At 40.2% G+C, this 15,855-nt stretch overlaps 2 protein-coding genes across 4 annotated transcripts in view; one reads left to right on the forward strand and one right to left on the reverse strand.

Annotated features, from left to right (window-relative positions):
* TRIM55 (tripartite motif containing 55) overlaps positions 1–12,079 on the forward strand; it is a 78,521-nt gene extending 66,442 nt beyond the window's left edge. For 2 of the 3 annotated variants that reach the window (XM_043974993.1, XM_043974989.1), the window contains one exon: positions 11,098–12,079. In XM_043974993.1, the coding sequence (XP_043830928.1) occupies positions 11,098–11,223 (126 nt within the window). In that variant the 3' untranslated portion in view covers positions 11,224–12,079. The remainder of the gene's footprint in view (positions 1–11,097) is intronic. The other variant, XM_043974991.1, reaches the window with a different exon arrangement.
* A 1,095-nt stretch (positions 12,080–13,174) lies between these two features.
* On the reverse strand, positions 13,175–15,427 carry CRH (corticotropin releasing hormone). Its single transcript, XM_043975377.1, has 2 exons — positions 15,110–15,427; positions 13,175–14,241 (listed from the first exon to the last, which is right to left on the reverse strand). The coding sequence occupies exon 2, from the start codon at positions 14,224–14,226 to the stop codon at positions 13,621–13,623; it is 606 nt and encodes a 201-aa protein (XP_043831312.1). The 5' UTR covers positions 14,227–14,241; positions 15,110–15,427; the 3' UTR covers positions 13,175–13,620.
* Positions 15,428–15,855: the final 428 nt, after the last annotated feature.

Raw genomic sequence — 15,855 nt, forward strand, 5'->3', positions numbered from 1 at the left:
ATGGAGGATAGGATACTGTGAATGTCTTCAAGTATTTAATGGATTGTTGTGTGAAACAAGGGCACAGTGCATAGAGTACTAGGCCTGGAGTCCAGAAGACTGATTTCAAATCTGGCCACAGACACCTACTAGCTGTGAGACCCTGGGCAAGTCACTTAACCCTGTTTGCCTCAGTTTCCATATATGTAAAATGAGATGGAGAATGAAATGTCAAACCACTTCAGTTTCTTTGCCAAGAAAACTCCAAATGGGGTCACAAAGAATAGGACATGACAGAAAAACTGTCTGAACAAAACCAACTGAACAACAAGAAGAAACACATATGAAAAGTAGCCTAGAGTGCAACCCTGGAAATTGAAGCTATAGCCTTCCCTATAGGCCACTATCTTCAAGAATGTGGATTGACTAACACATTCAGTCCTATGGATTCAGTGCAAAAATTAGGGCTGAATGCTTTGTAAGAGAAATACCCAGGACTTGGCTAGGATGAAGGATTAAAGGAACTTTTATTCTCCCCCACCCCAAAAAAGATACTAAAATGTCAACTATATCATCAAATCTAAAACACTGTTATGTTATTACCTTGTGACCATGATTCCTTCCTAGTTTCCATTTTTGAAAGAAGGATGTGTTTGCAGGGAAAACCCTTTTCTAGGATTCTTCCTTGTTGAAAGGGGGAAATATCCTCTCAATGTGGGCAGTTTTTGTGATAATAAACCGAGAAACTTTTCCGTGAAAGCTTCTAGAGGATTGAAAGGAAACTGCTATACCATTTTCCTGTACTCCATAATGAAATCATATGTCAAGACCCTCCTATAAGCAAGATACTGTACTATATGCTGAGTATAGATAACAGAGATGGAAGAAGACAGTACCTGCTCTCAAGGAGCTAACAGTCTAATTAATGACCAGCACATCCAGAAATTTATAATATATGGCAGATTGTAAGAATAAAAAATAAGAGGTTTAAATAAAATTCCATAGGAAATCTGAGGGGAAAAAAACACTGCTAGTTGGTGTTAAGAGGTAGGGAATAAGCTATGTCTCTAAGGAAGGGAGTAAATGTTTTTGTATGTGCCAGACACTGTACTGTTTTTTTTCTTACAAAAATTTTCTCATTTTTGATCCTTACAACAGCCCTGTGAGGCAGGTGTTATTATTATTCCAATTTAACAGTTGAGGAAACTGAGGCAATTTGCTCAGGGTCACACAGCTAATAAGTGTCTGAGCCCTGATTTGAACTGAGGTCTTCCTGACTCCAGGCCCAGCACTCCATCCACTGTGCCTCCTAGATGCCTGGAAGGGAAGGATTTCATTAAGAAGAGATGAACAGTGGGGTTGACATAAACACAAGCAGGAAGATAAGAGAGTTTAAGATGAAAATGGAGGTAGGTAAATAGCCCAATTTAATTAGGAGGTAGAGTACATGAAAGGAAGTAGTATGAGAAGGCTAGAAAGGCAAGTTAGAGGTAGGTTAGAGAGGGGTTTTATCCATTGTTTGGTAAATATTAGGGAGATTATGTAGACAACTTCAGAAAGAATAGATTAGAGAGGAGACAGCCTCTATACTGGAGATCAAGAAGGTTGTTACAAAGGTCTGGGCAAGGTCCAAACCAACGAATTTAATCATTTGTCATGGGTCAAGTGCTCTGCTAGGCACTGGAGGAGATCCACAGAAAAATAAGGCATAGTCCTTGCCATCAAGGAGATTACAGTTATAATTTAGTAAAGAATGCAAGATGCTGTTCAGTCGTTTTCAGTCATGACCCTATTTGGGGTATTCTTGGCAAATATACTAGAGGGTTTTGCCATTTCCTTCTCCAGCTCATTTTACAGATGAGGCAAACTGAGTTAGGTGACTTGCCCAGGGTCATACAAGTAGTAAGTGTCTGAGGCCAAATTTGAACTCAGCAAGATGAATGTTCCTGACTCCAGGCCCAGCACTCTATCCACTGCTCCACCTAGCAACCCCAAAGGAGGTAAGAAGAGAACCCAAATAACAATAACACAAAACAAAGCATGGTAATGGCAGAGAAAAGAGTAAAGTACGTACTTGGAGAATTCCTAGGATGGATCATTTCTGATTGAAGGATCAGGAAAAGTTTCATGGAAAGGATAGTATTTGAGCTGGGTCCTAAAAGCTGAGTGGGATTTACTACTGATCACTCAGAGTGTACCAGGAACTCCTTTAAAACACGCGCACACACTGCTGCTTTCCTAGATCCTCTTTTGATTCACATGTGTATAACCCCTGTCCCAAAGGTCCTTATTGGTAGAAATGAAGACCCTGTGCTATGGGAGGATGTGAGGATCAGGGTAGAGTTGGCAAAAGGCTAAGACTTCACAGTGGGAGTTCCCTTTGAGTCCCTCCCCAGCCACCCTTCTTCCTGACTCTTCAGAAATAGTTCTCTTTGGGGACTCATCAAGCTTTGGGTCTTGTTCAAGTTTGGAGTTGCTTTGAGTGCTCCTGGCTTCTTGCTTCAAGAGAGAAGATGGAAGAGGCCAACTCCACTTCAGGATGCTGAAGGAAAGACTCTAGGAAAACATGAGAGGAGCTGGCAGTATTTACCAGTTTGTTACTCTAGAGACTTTGTGGAGTTTTCCCTTGGGTGAGATCTAGGACACTTTCTTGGTTAAGCTGAGTTGGCTCACTCTCAGTGGAAGAGCTCCTTCACTCTGTATATATTCTCTGATGTATATCTTCACTGATTTCTGTTTTGCTATGATTTGGATAAATGGATCTCTTTACTATTAGCTATGTGTGTTCATTGTGGAACTGGTATTTGGTGAGAAAGAGGTCAAAACTTGGTATAAAGCTTAGAACGCCTCTTCCCTCCAGAAATGGCAAATTGATCAAAAGTTATATGGAACCTGACCATGTCTCCTAGATGAACAATATTTAAGAAAACATAGAGATGTACTTCTAGCCCAATCTCCCTCTGAGGGTACCCTCAGTTCCTCAGTAGCCCCAGTACCTCAACCTCTTTCATTCCTCCTAGCAGGAATGAAAGTCTTCCTTGGAGAAAAGTGTAGAAAGAAGAGGTTAGAAATGTCTATTCTCGGGGCAGCTAGGTGGCACAGTGGATAGAGCACCGGCCCTGGAGTCAGAAGTACCTGAGTTCAAATCCACCCTCAGACACTTCATACTTACTAGCTGTGTGACCCTGGGCAAGTCATTTAACCCCAATTGCCTCACTTAAAAAAAAAAAAGAAATGTCTATTCTGCTTCCCTTCCAGCCACACACAAGGACAGTGGCCTTGCAATTTGTGGGCCTACCTACACATGTGGGGTCCACTACTGCCACACTCATTTGCTACATTTGAGTTTTGCCTTCTGCCCAAAGCTTGTACCATAGTCCACCTGGGAAATGAACTTTAATGAATTCCCAGAAAGAACCTTTGGATTTAAGTTCTGAGCTTGAAAGTGAGTATCTGAACCTCAGGTCAAGTTTTTGTTTTTAGTTTAATTTCTAAAAAGCCAATGAATCTGTAGAGAGTATAATCATCAGCAGCTACAAAGAAGGGTCAAAGTGAATAAGTTAATTGGTCACAAGTCACAGGCAACAGTCTAAAGAAAGTTTTACAATATTTGTGTCCAGTAACCTGGAAAGCCTGGAGGCTGCCCAGGAGCCCAATGCAGGGTGATCAATGTGCCAGACTTGCTGCTCTAGCTTTCAGTGGATAAAAAGCTGTTTTATTCATCATTTTTCCATTATCTTCCTCCTTATACCCAATCTCGATTAAGTCCATGTAATATTATATGTGTTTTACTGAAATAGCAAGGTTCATCTGCAATGTAAAAATTACCTCTGTGAACAAGGAGACTTCAAGAGAACAGCAGAGATAGGAGGGAGTGCAAGGCAGTGGAGAAAGGAGAAGTGGAACTGGATTGAAAAGAGGGATGGCTAATTGATCCCTGAAAAGGAGAAAGAATTGCTTGAAAGGAGCCTTTTTATCAAATGACCTGAACTGTAACCTCTTCTCCACCCCCAGTAAATTAACTGGACCCCTGAAAAGCTAGAGAATGGGGAAAGTGGAAAGGGGAGGCATCCCATATCTATGGGATTGAAATAAAATAATGAAACTATTCCTCTGAAATCCATCTCATCATTTTATAGCCTCTGCTTGTGTGTATATGTGTGTGTGTACATGAACTCTCATGGCATGCTATAGTGGAGGGCATTCTGGGTATGTAGTCACTCCATAGTGAGAGATGACATAGGAGAAAGAGTGCTAGATTTGGAGTCATAGGGGATATTTAATTCTAGTTCTGTCATTTACAACCATGCAACAAGTCACTTCATCTCTCCAGACCTGAATTTCCTCATCTGTAAGATGAAGAAAATTTGATTAGATTATCTCAGCAGTCTCTTCCTGCTCTGAATCTAAGACTCTATGAAATCCTGCATCTTCTTCTAAGCAGTGGTATCAACTTGGGTAAATCGGGTCACTTTGGGGGGCTTTAATTAAGGCACACCTCCAAGGTCTCTTCCAACTATAAAGACTCCATGATCCTGTCTTTTTTCTCTGGCCAAAGTAAAATTATTTTGTTAACATGACAGGTTTGTTTTAAATCTCATCATTTATTTATGTAAAAAAAGTCCTTCCCTTGGGCATATTTTCCTGAGATTTAAAAGGAATTTTTTAAAGTCTCAGGGATGGAAAACTGCATTTTTCTCCCTGTGCCCAAATAACAGAATTGTATATAAGGACAGAGGAAGAGAGCTTTACTGCTCAGCTTAGGGGGAACCCATGAAGAAACTTTTATTTTTTTATTTTTTAATTTTTTTTAGTGAGGCAATTGGGGTTAAGTGACTTGCCCAGGGTCACACAGCTAGTAAGTGTTAAATGTCTGAGGCCAGATTTGAACTCAGATACTCCTGACTCCAGGGCTGGTGCTCTATCCACTGCGCCACCTAGCTGCCCCCTAAGAAACTTTTTAACACCCAATATAAACCAATTTTAGTGTTAAGATGATCTTTATGCTGGCATTCTCAGAACCTTTGACTTCTTTCCCTGGAAGTATATCAATCACTGCTTTGGCACATTTTTATAAATACCTCCAAGAGTAGATAAGCAGTTTGTCCTCTACCAAGGGAGAAAGTAAACTCCCTAAAGGCAGGTACTGTCTCACTTTTAGATTTCTATCTCCAGCACCTAGTGCAATTTCCACCACCGGGTAGCTGCTAAGCAAATACTTGTTATGAATAAAACTTCGCTACTGTTTCTAGAAACAGCAGCGGTTTATTTTCAAAACCCAGAGTTTAAAGCCTTATTTTGCATGTTGCCTAGAGTCTGTTTGAAAATTTTTTAAATTAGGAAATCTGTATCAGAATATGTGTGTTTATATTTGTTTCTTTCTCTTTTTTTGGTGAGGCAATTGGAGTTAAGTGACTTGCCCAAGGTCACACAGCTAGTAAGTGTCAAATGTCTGAGGCCAGATTTGAACTCAGGTCCTCCTGACTCCAGGGCCAGTGCTCTATCCACTGTGCCACCCAGCTGCCCCCTGTCTCTTACTCTTTTTTTGTTTTGATTTTGATGAGGCAATTGGGGTTAAGTGACTTGCCCAGGGTCACACAGCCAGTAAGTGTTAAGTGTATGAGGTCGGATTTGAACTCTGGTCCTCCTGACTCCAAGGCTGGTGCTCTAGCCACTGCACCACCTAGCTGCCCCCTGTCTCTTATTCTTAATTGAACTATTCTTAGTCTTTCAGAGGGATTTCAGATGTTTTGGCTTTGGGTTTGGGGTTACAGGGTAGGAGTTGAATGTAAGCTCCTCCGGGGAAGAGATTGTCTTATTTTTGCATTTGCATCTGTGGCACCTGGCACAGAACCTGCCACATAGTAGGCACTTACTAAATGTTTGTTGCTTGCTTTCTTGAAACACTTGGAAGTGCATGTGGAATCATAGTGAATGACTAAATGCTAAGTTCAAAACTCATATTGTCACAAGATAAGCAAGAGAGCTTTGAGATGCACCTAAGAATCCTAGCACACTTGTTGGGAAGTAGTGTCAGTGTCTAAACCATATCTGACAGGTGGTTATTTGTAAGAGAAGATAAATTACCCATCTCTGTTGGTATGCCTTACCTTGAGAAAAATCATATAGACAAAGGGAAAACGTTCCCTTTCTTCACTGTCCTGGTACTGTTTGACAATATGTCACATTTATCAATCCACTTAAGGCTTAATGGTGATACACCACAGAACTATGGGGTTACTGTTGCTACTTGTAACATAGAATCTTCACCGAGATTGAGGGCTTTATATCCCTCTTCTCCTTTCCTTCCACCCTCTTTCCCCCTTCTCCCCAACCCAAACTTAAAACAAAGTAACTAATGTCTGGCATCCACTGTTCACTTTTCCCTTGGTTCCCAAACTAAACTCTACAACAATATACAGCCTCAGTAGCAGAAAATAAACAATCAATACTCCACTTTCATCTTCCTGAGGTTTTCAACAGGCTCAGCTCCTCAGCTTGATAGGATTAGGAAAATCCAGAAGCATTTTGCAAATAGCCTACAATATGGATAGAAGAAAAAAGGCATTTCTTGGTATATGAGAGATGCACCCTATAAACAAGAAATTTAATTTTTAAAAAACGAAAATAAAGGCAGAATGATTCTGGAGGTGTTTAAGAAAGATCCTTGGGTCTTACTTGATTGGCAATGTAGAGAGGAAAAAGAAGTTTCTAAATCTTTTTCTAAGTAATCTTTTATGACCCTCTATAGATCAATATGCAACCACATCTTGGAGAAAAACTTCATCCTACTCAGGAACAGAGTAGGACTGGACATAATGAGAATAGGCTGAGGGGATTGAATTGCTGAGATGTGGCATCTTTTCTATGAAAGATAAGCAAAACAAATACTATTTTCTTCCTTTACTAAGTTGTCTGTCCTACAATGAAGTGTCCCTATGCAAAAATAACACCCAGCTGTGCTCTGAATGGTAAAAATGGGGTCCTAGGTATCTATTTATTTTGCAATTTTAAAATAATAAGGGGGAGGAGATTTCACTCACGTTTAAGCAGAGCTAGCATTTATATCCTCATTCCTGAGTAGGATCAAGATGGTTCTGGACTACCCTTTTGGACTCAGGACAAATTTTCAGCTCTTTCGCTGTAGACCCCAGCATGACCCCTCTGTCACTTATTTCAACTTGGATCTCTATGGGATAGATTCATGAGATTTCCCTCTTTCCAGGTTTCTGAGAGGTCTAAATAAAAATAATTATCAAGACATTTAGGGGGGCAGATAGGTGGCACAGTAGATAAAGCACCTGCCCTGGATTCAGGAGGACCTGAGTTCAAATGTGACCTCAGACACTTGACATTTTCTAGCTGTGTGACCCTGGGCAAGTCACTTAACCCTCATTGCCCTGCAAAGAAGAAGAAGAAGAAGAAGAAGAAGAAGAAGAAGAAGAAGAAGAAGAAGAAGAAGAAGAAGAAGAAGAGAAAGAAAGAAAGAAAGAAAGAAAGAAAGAAAGAAAGAAAGAAAGAAAGAAAGAAAGAAAGAAAGAAAGAAAGAAAGAAAGAAAGAAAAATTAAAAAAGAAATTTAGATATATGGGGGCAGTAGGGTGGTGAAGTGGATAGAGCACTGGTGTTGGAGTTAGGAGGAACTGAGTGCAAATCAGGCCTCAGACACTTATTAGTTGTGTGACCCTGAGCAAGTCACTTAACCCTGTTTGCAACAGTTTCCTCCTTTGTAAAATGAGTTGCAGAAGAAAATGGCAAAACACTCCATTATCTTTGCCAAGGAAACATCAAATAGGGTCATGAAGAGTCATATATGACTGATCAACAACAAATAAGATGAATGACAGCCAGCTGATTTTGGTAAAGATGTTAGAGTGAGGTGGAGAAATAATGAGAAGTAATAATCATAAATGATACTTATATTGTAATAGCTAGCATTTATTATTAATTTTAAGGCTTACAAAGTACTTTATATATGTTATATCACTTGATCCTCACAACACTGAGATAGGTGTTATTTTACATTTTACAGATGAGGAAACTGACATTAACAGAGGTGAGTGACTTGCCCAGGACCACCCAATTAGCAATCAGAGGCAAGATTTAAACTCAGGACTTCTGTAGTCCAAGTCTAGTATGCTATTCACTGCACCACTAGCTTATTTTAGTACTTTAGGAATAGGGACTGGAACTTTGATTTCATTGGTATTGGGTGAGGAAATTCCCTCAGCCTGGTGTAGGTTGGCACCTTTCCTGCAATTTATAGTCTTAGAGAGTTGCTTAGAGCAGAGGTGTCAAACATCCATATCTCCTTCCCTCACAACCCTCCCCCCCATTTAAATGTACTTGGGAAATACTTAACAAAATAAATAAAAATACAATAAAATAGAGATAACATTAATTTAGAAAATAAACCATTATGTGGCTTGCAAGGACCCTTCTATCCAGATTAGTTCTCCTGTGTCTATTTGAGTTTGACACCACTGGCCAAGAGCACTGAGAGGTTAGGTAAATTACTGAGGGTCACACAGCCAGGGTGGGTCACAGGTGGGACTGCAGACCAGGTCTTGTTGACCCAGAGATGAATTATCTTTCCACTATACTATGTTGCATTTCAGATAGATAGATAGATAAGGTCCAATCTATAGATATATAGAGAGATATGTACATATACATATCTGTATATGTTTATATGTGTGTATATATGCAATCATGTGCACACATAATTATATATACATACATGCACATATATTATAAGCTTTTATATGCATATATACATTATAAGTTGAGCACACTTCAGGTGTTCTATTGAATACACTTAGGTATACAAATAAATACACATTTGTATGTATTTTTTGTTGTTTAGTTGTCATTTCCAACTCTGACCTCATTTGAGGTTTCCTTGGCAAAATTACTGTAGTTGTTCACCATTTCCTTCTCCAACTTATTTTACAGATGAGGAAACCAAGGCAAACAGGGTTAAGGGACTTGCCCAGGGTCACACATCTAGTAAATGTCTGAGGCCAGATTTGAACTCAGGAAGATGAGTCTTCATGACCCTAGGCCTGGAGTTCTATCCACTGTGACACCGAGCTACTGTAATGCATACATATATACATATACATATACATGTGTACATATGTGTGTGTATATATGTAGAGATAAACATATATTGCTTTAAAGTCTGGATTCAGAATGTGAGAACCTGAGGTTGAATTTCAGTCCTGACATTTACTGTGTGATGTTGGGCAAATTGCTTAACTTCCCTGATCCTCAGTTTCTTCATTTGTCAGATGAGGAGAGTTGGGTTAAGTGAACTCTATGGTCCCTTACTACTTGAAGTTTTGTGTATGATCTTATATCCTAAAAAGGTCAGGTGGAAAGAAGTGGTTTGTACTTTACAATTAGGCATTGAATACATGGGCTTTTCAGAGATAGATGATTAATTGATCAATGAATTCTAAGAAGCAGATTAAGGCATACAAATGTATAAAGAAAATTCACAATACCTGGTAACCTACTTTTTAAGCCCAGTGCTCTCTAGTGCTGTGCTGACTAGTAGGGCCTGAAAGAGATCTGGGGCCTTCTTCTCTTATGATCAAGGATCAAGGAAGACCCTTACTTATTAAATTCCTGAGCATGTGGAACTTTCTCTGGGTACCATACAAAAGTGCTCATTTATGCTAGAGCATCTAATGAAGAGCATGCCAAATTCTCCAGTCTCATTCCAGGCCATTTTAAGAGAAAAGAATGATCTATTTTCAACAAAGAACTTTTGCATGTGTGTGTATCAACTTCATGGCTGGGCTTTGCAGTTGTTGAGTGCATGTATTTATTTATTTCATTGTTTGTCCACAAGTGTCATGCTGAACTAGTAGGACAGCTTTCAGTAATCTAGAGGAAAATTTTTTTTAAAATGTTGTTTTTCCCTCATTCCTTTTTTTCTGGTTCCCAAAGGGAGAATTGTGCTCATTAATATGCCTTGGAGATGATCAATTGTAATATAGTAATTGTTATTATCAATTGTAATATAGACCTTCTTACAAAGGTCTCCTATGACATTCAATGATACCTTAAAAACATCTTGTAAAAAAGTAGCAAAACTTCTATATGACCTTTTAAAAACTTCAATAAAGGGGGCAGCTAGGTGGTGCAGTGGAAGAGCACCGACCCTGGATTCAGGAGGACCTGAGTTCAAATCTGGCCTCAGACCCTTGACACTTACTAGCTGTGTGACCCTGGGCAAGTCACTTAACCCCCATTGCCTCACCAAAAAAACAAACAAACAAAAAACTTCAATAAAAAACATAGTTCCCTAGAAAAAAACATCGTTTGACTATACTTGATTACTAGAAATTAGCCTTGATCATGAAGTTGAAAATAAAACCCTGTGAATGTCAACTTATTTTAAATTATGTTGTACTCTTCTGTTTCTCTGTTGCATTGGGTTTTATTGTTTGAGCACAAGGGGGAAGAAGAATTCATGCCTTTCCATGACTTGTTAAAAACAAACCCTGAGGTTTGGAAAGAACCAAAAACAAAGACATTTATTTTTGGATTCTAGTCCCCGGTGGAAACTTCTTGATTCTAACACCATGGGGAGACGTATGTGCCCACCTATCTGAGAGATATTGGAAGTTGGGAGTGTTCATCTTTGCTAAGGCAGCTTAATTCTGTAATCTTTTCTCAGTTTAAACTCCTACTGATTTCAATGTGACCTATAAGAACCCAATGTGATCAGTAAGACCTGTAGAACTGGCTCTTCTCTAAAACAAACAAACTGTAAGAGAACAAAGCACCCTGGGCTCCTTTCATAAGGTTGGAGACATTCCCTTCACTGCTTGTAGTAACTGGTGCTGGGTTACTGCTGGCCCTCCTTAGGCTTATAAACATGTTAACTTCCACAGCCCAAATCAGTTGGGCCTGTTTTCATAGCTTTTTGTTCTTTTAATAATAACAATTATTGTCATCATCATTGTTATTATATTCTATATAATTATTGATACTATCCTTTTCCCTTGCCCTAAATAAACGTCTTTGTTAAAAAAAAAAAACTGGACAAACTCAAATAGGCCCTGTCTCTCCTTCTTCCTTTGATACAGATTTTCTTCTATTACAGATCAGGTCTGACTCCTCCACCCCCCAGGGACAAGTGGAAGGTGCTTCAGGGAGCAGTGATGGAGCAGAGAATGAGCCAGCCCGTCATGTCTTCTCTTTTTCCTGGTTAAATTCCTTGAGTGAATGATGTTCATTCCAGCTGCTGCTTCTCTGTCTGCTTGGCTAAGGGAAAAACAGAGGCAGCGGGTGACCTCAATGAAATGAATATGAATATGAAGAGTGAATGAATGGGACTTCTGAATTAGTTTTTTTTGCAAAAAGCTTTGATTCCATGTTAGTTACTTAACATGGGGGGGGGGGGAAGGGTACTTTGGGGAACTCACGGCCACAACAAGGAGAAAGATGAGATGATCTTGTTATAATGCTGTCTAAGGACACTTTATAAAGGTGTGTGTGTGTGTATCTGTGTGTGTGAAACATAAGCCCTTAATGGGAAAACACTGAAAAAAAGCAAAACCTGTTGTTTTGTTATATTCATAATACGTGATACATGCCTTTTTCTTTATAATAATGCTATTGGTCAATGAACATGTATTTTGTGTTTAAATTTACAAGTGATTGATTTAATAATTTATTTCCAAGAGGCGAATGTCATTGACCAAAGCTATGAAATGCTTCCTTTAGAAAAACTTTTTAGAGCTAGATAATTCTGTTTCCTTGTACTTGCAGAATGTCCATTGAATTAGGGACATTTTTTTATAACTCAAAAGAACATAGGGTTGATATATGTATCAGGGGCTAGTATACCTCTTTCAGCATTATTCCAATCTCAGGTTTAGGTATTCAGATAATCTATTCCTTAGGTAAAGGAGACCTTTCAGAAGAAACTGTCGACTTTCTTACATAACTACTTAGGAGTCAAAGTAGTATATTGCATAAATGCTGCATGGATTTAAACATACTTTTCAAATCACATTTTGTTTGACACATAATGACTCCTTTGGAGCATGGCTGTAATTCTACTATGTATGAACTACTAAATAAATGTGAATTTTTTAAACTTATAGTCTTATAATGGCTTATTCAATGCTGTATCCCCTCAGTTTGTTCTATGGAGTCATTAAGCAAATGTATTCATAAGGGAAAGAAGATGCTTCTTCACATAAGCAAAAATTAGCTTTGAACCATGAACAAGTCAATCTTTTTTGTGGTTGTTGTTATTAGTGCAATTCAATTATGAAATGTACCTAGGCAGATTAATTAATTGTGAAACTGAATTCTTTGGAAATATTCCATTTTTGGAACAAAAAGAAGTAGTTTATGTTCTTGTGAACTAGGATGATTAGACTTGGGATATTTATGAGAATGGAGGACATTTATGGAGTTTTGGAAGCTAAAGTCCTGACATAAATTATTTCACCCAGAAATGATTTTGACAAGTGCCATTTTACATATTCCTTTCTTTAATAGCTTTTGGAGGCAACATGCTGCCAGTTTTCTAGTACTAGGAATAGGTTTTAGTTAACCCCTTAGAAAAAGAGCTAATTTTAGGCTAAGAAATCTTGATGAAGCAGAGAGGAACCTATTTTTTTGTTTTGCTAAATTAAACCATGTTATTTTACAATGATTCTTGGAGATGTGCATCTTTTTATTTGCCTCTCTCTTCATCTCACTCCCCCCACACAATCTCCTTTTTCTCTCTCACCCCCACACAAAACTATCTTAAATATAATAGGTGGTTGATTTTTAAAGCATTGTCGTTATGAACCAGTTTTTCATCTCAGCTGCATTTCATAGAACCATGGACTGTCAGAGGTGGAAGAAACCTTCAAAACCTAAGGAAACCAAGGACCCTACACATCCTAAGGCCATGCAGCTAGCTGATAGCCTCTGCATCATTGTAGAAGCTGTATTAAGCCCCTCCTAGCATATGTATTTTGTGTAGAAATTAAAACTCAGGAACAATTTTCTCTCTGTTTTCTTTGTGATAAAGACAATAGGGTGGGGAGGAAAGGGAGAAACTCTTTTCTTCATGTGTAAAAACACAACAAGAGAAAATATAGATGAACCCATCATGACCTTTGCAGTTTTTATTAAAAATATAAATATTCAACATTCTTTTACACAATGAAATTGACTGAGGGCTGGAAAGATGTTTTATTATGGCAATGTTTACAAGAAAAAAAAGTGATTCAGAAGAACTTACAGGATTTCCCTGCCCAACCACCCTGAGCCCAGGGAGAAAAGCTTTCTCCTTGACTTTAGAACACAACAAGCTTAAGTAGGTGACTTTCCTCCGCTCCTTCAAAACGTTTCTTCAAGGGTCTACACCTGTGCTAACCACACCACTAGAATAACTTGGAGATGGAAAATAAAATTACAAAGTACAATTTTCTTGTTACTGCACTTAAATACACTTCGTGCATGCTAATTAAGGGATATAGGCTCTCTCAGTGTACATCCTCTATGTTTCAAGCTATATAAAAATAAACAAATGATATCAGAGCAGCACTATGGTACAGAATACTGTATTTTTTTTTCTTTTTGTGCTAAATGCAGAATCTCTTTGGCAAAACGGCATGTCTCACTTTCCAATAATCTCCATCAATTTCCTGTTGCTATGAGCTTGCTGAGCTAACTGTTCGGCCCGGGCCATTTCTAAGACTTCTCGGAGGAGGTGGAAAGTAAGATCCAGGGAGATGGGAGGTTCTTCCGACCGCTTCTCTCTCTCCATCGCCTCCCGCTGCTCGCTGTAGGTACTCTCAGCTCCTCCCTCCCCCAGACCTGCCTGGCTGTCTAGGGAACGCTGAGGGAGTTGCAGGTGCTGGAGCCTCTGGACTGCCCCCCGGAAAAAGTTGGAGACAGAGACATCGGGGGAGAAATGACTACCAGGGTTGCCGCCGGGGGAGGAGGAGGAAGAGGAGGAGGAGGGAGACAAGGGGGAGAAGGAAGCAGCGGGGCTCTTGTTGAGGTTGCCCAGGCGCAGGAAGTATTCTTCTCCCATGCGGAGCAGGAGAGGCAGGGGCTGCTGCTGATTCGGCGGTGGCGGCGGCGGCGGCTGGAAGAAGTCCAGGGGCTGAGCTGCGGACCCCATGGACGCGGAACCCTTGCTGATGAGAGCTCTGCATTCTTGGCAGGGCAAGAGCGTAAACAGCAGGATCCCGGTAGACACAAGAAGCTGGAGCTTCATGGTCGGGGCGCTGATCTGCAACACAAAGAATAGGGGATAGGAGGGGAGAAAGGAAGGAGGAGAGGGAAAGGAGAAAAGAGAGCAAGGAAAAAAGACAAGGAAAAAGACAAGGAAAGGAAAGGAAAGAGACAAGGTATGAACTTTAACTGAGCTGGGAAAAGGAACTCCATCCCCGTCTCTGTGACTTTCTACACACTTACAGAACAGAACAGAACAGCACAACTCAACGCTGCGCAATGCAACACATTCAATTTCAGCATCAGCCTTAGCCAGAAGCTGGGGATGGGCGTCTCTATGCGTGAGATGGGCGCTGTCCTCGGTACTGAAGCTTTGACAGCAAGGAAAGGCACCTGGACTCTTCTGTCAGATGCCCGGAGGTGCGGCCCCAGAGTGTTTTGCTCACTGTATAACTCTCTAGACTCTATTCTCTGAGCAGAACTGCTGGGCTGAGCGCGACCAAAGAGGCGTTACGTGCCCAGCTTTTCTGGATGTAATGTAAAGAAGGAACTTTTTGCTAAAACTATGTAGCTAAGTAGCCGCAGGCTCTCACTCTTCCTTTCTGCTTTCTAACCTGGTTCCTGCCTCATCCTCCCGCCCTCAACCTGGGGCTCCTTTTCTAAAAAAGTGAGTGAAAAGCATTTGGGACATTTTGATGATGAAAACACTCGTTTGGTTTGTGGGTTGTTGTTTTGGGGGTGGTGTTCTTTGTCAGGTAGCAGACACTATCAGAAATATATCGATACACTTAGAGACAGAACCTGCAGAAACACAAGCACACACAGACACATTTTGGTCAAAGCAGGGCTCACAAAGCACACTACAACACCTAAAGGAGGGGAAAGTTTTCAGTGAGTATGAGGCCATGTATCAGGTTTCTCCCTACCTTCCCAGTCGCTTCTGCAAATGAGCGGGGTAGCTGACGCCTCTCAGCTCCGAGAGGGAGGAGACTGAAGCTTTTCAGGTGCTCCCTCTGTGTCTCTGAGCCGTCTCTTCACCGAACTTGGGTTCAGATTTTCTTCTAATCAGAGCTTGGTTGCGGGATTTTTATAGCTTAGACCCTCTTATGGAATCACGCAGTACTTGCCTAATAAGCTGACGCTTTCTTGACAGCTAGATTGCGTGCTCGATCTGCTCCTGAATAAATCATAGGGTCCTTCCGAACAGCAATGGGCAAAGTTTTGCTATCACAACACAGAATCTCACATCCAATTATATCAACAGATATTTATCGCCTCCTTGGTGACGTCAACCATCCCTAAATTGGAAGAGCTGCTCATGACTTGCCCATTGACAAAAAAACTTGAATGAGATTTCCCAAGTGTGAAAAGATACTGACCTCTTACTATGAATGGCTAAACTGGGGGTAGGAGAGTATTTGGAGTGTTGGGGGACAAGAACGGGTTGGGGAGGTCAGCAATCAAGCTACAAACTGTGCAGGTTTTACTCCCTCCCCTTTTCAGCATCTGAAAGTATTCCTTTGCTAATTTAAAAACTTTCCATCTTTTCCCAGCATAAAAGGAAGAGAAGAAAGATAGATTTGCTAGAATATCTGGCATCTGCTTCTGACATTCCTGATAGGCAGTTGGAAAACATGATATTCTCAAGCTGAGGCTTTATAATTCACTCCAA

The sequence above is a fragment of the Dromiciops gliroides genome, chromosome 1, assembly GCF_019393635.1.
Source record: "Dromiciops gliroides isolate mDroGli1 chromosome 1, mDroGli1.pri, whole genome shotgun sequence".
Taxonomy (NCBI): domain Eukaryota; kingdom Metazoa; phylum Chordata; class Mammalia; order Microbiotheria; family Microbiotheriidae; genus Dromiciops; species Dromiciops gliroides.

Bases quoted from the DNA above. Each gene is read 5' to 3' on its own strand.
- CRH (XM_043975377.1), bottom strand. From the start codon at position 14,226: ATGAAGCTCCAGCTTCTTGTGTCTACCGGGATCCTGCTGTTTACGCTC.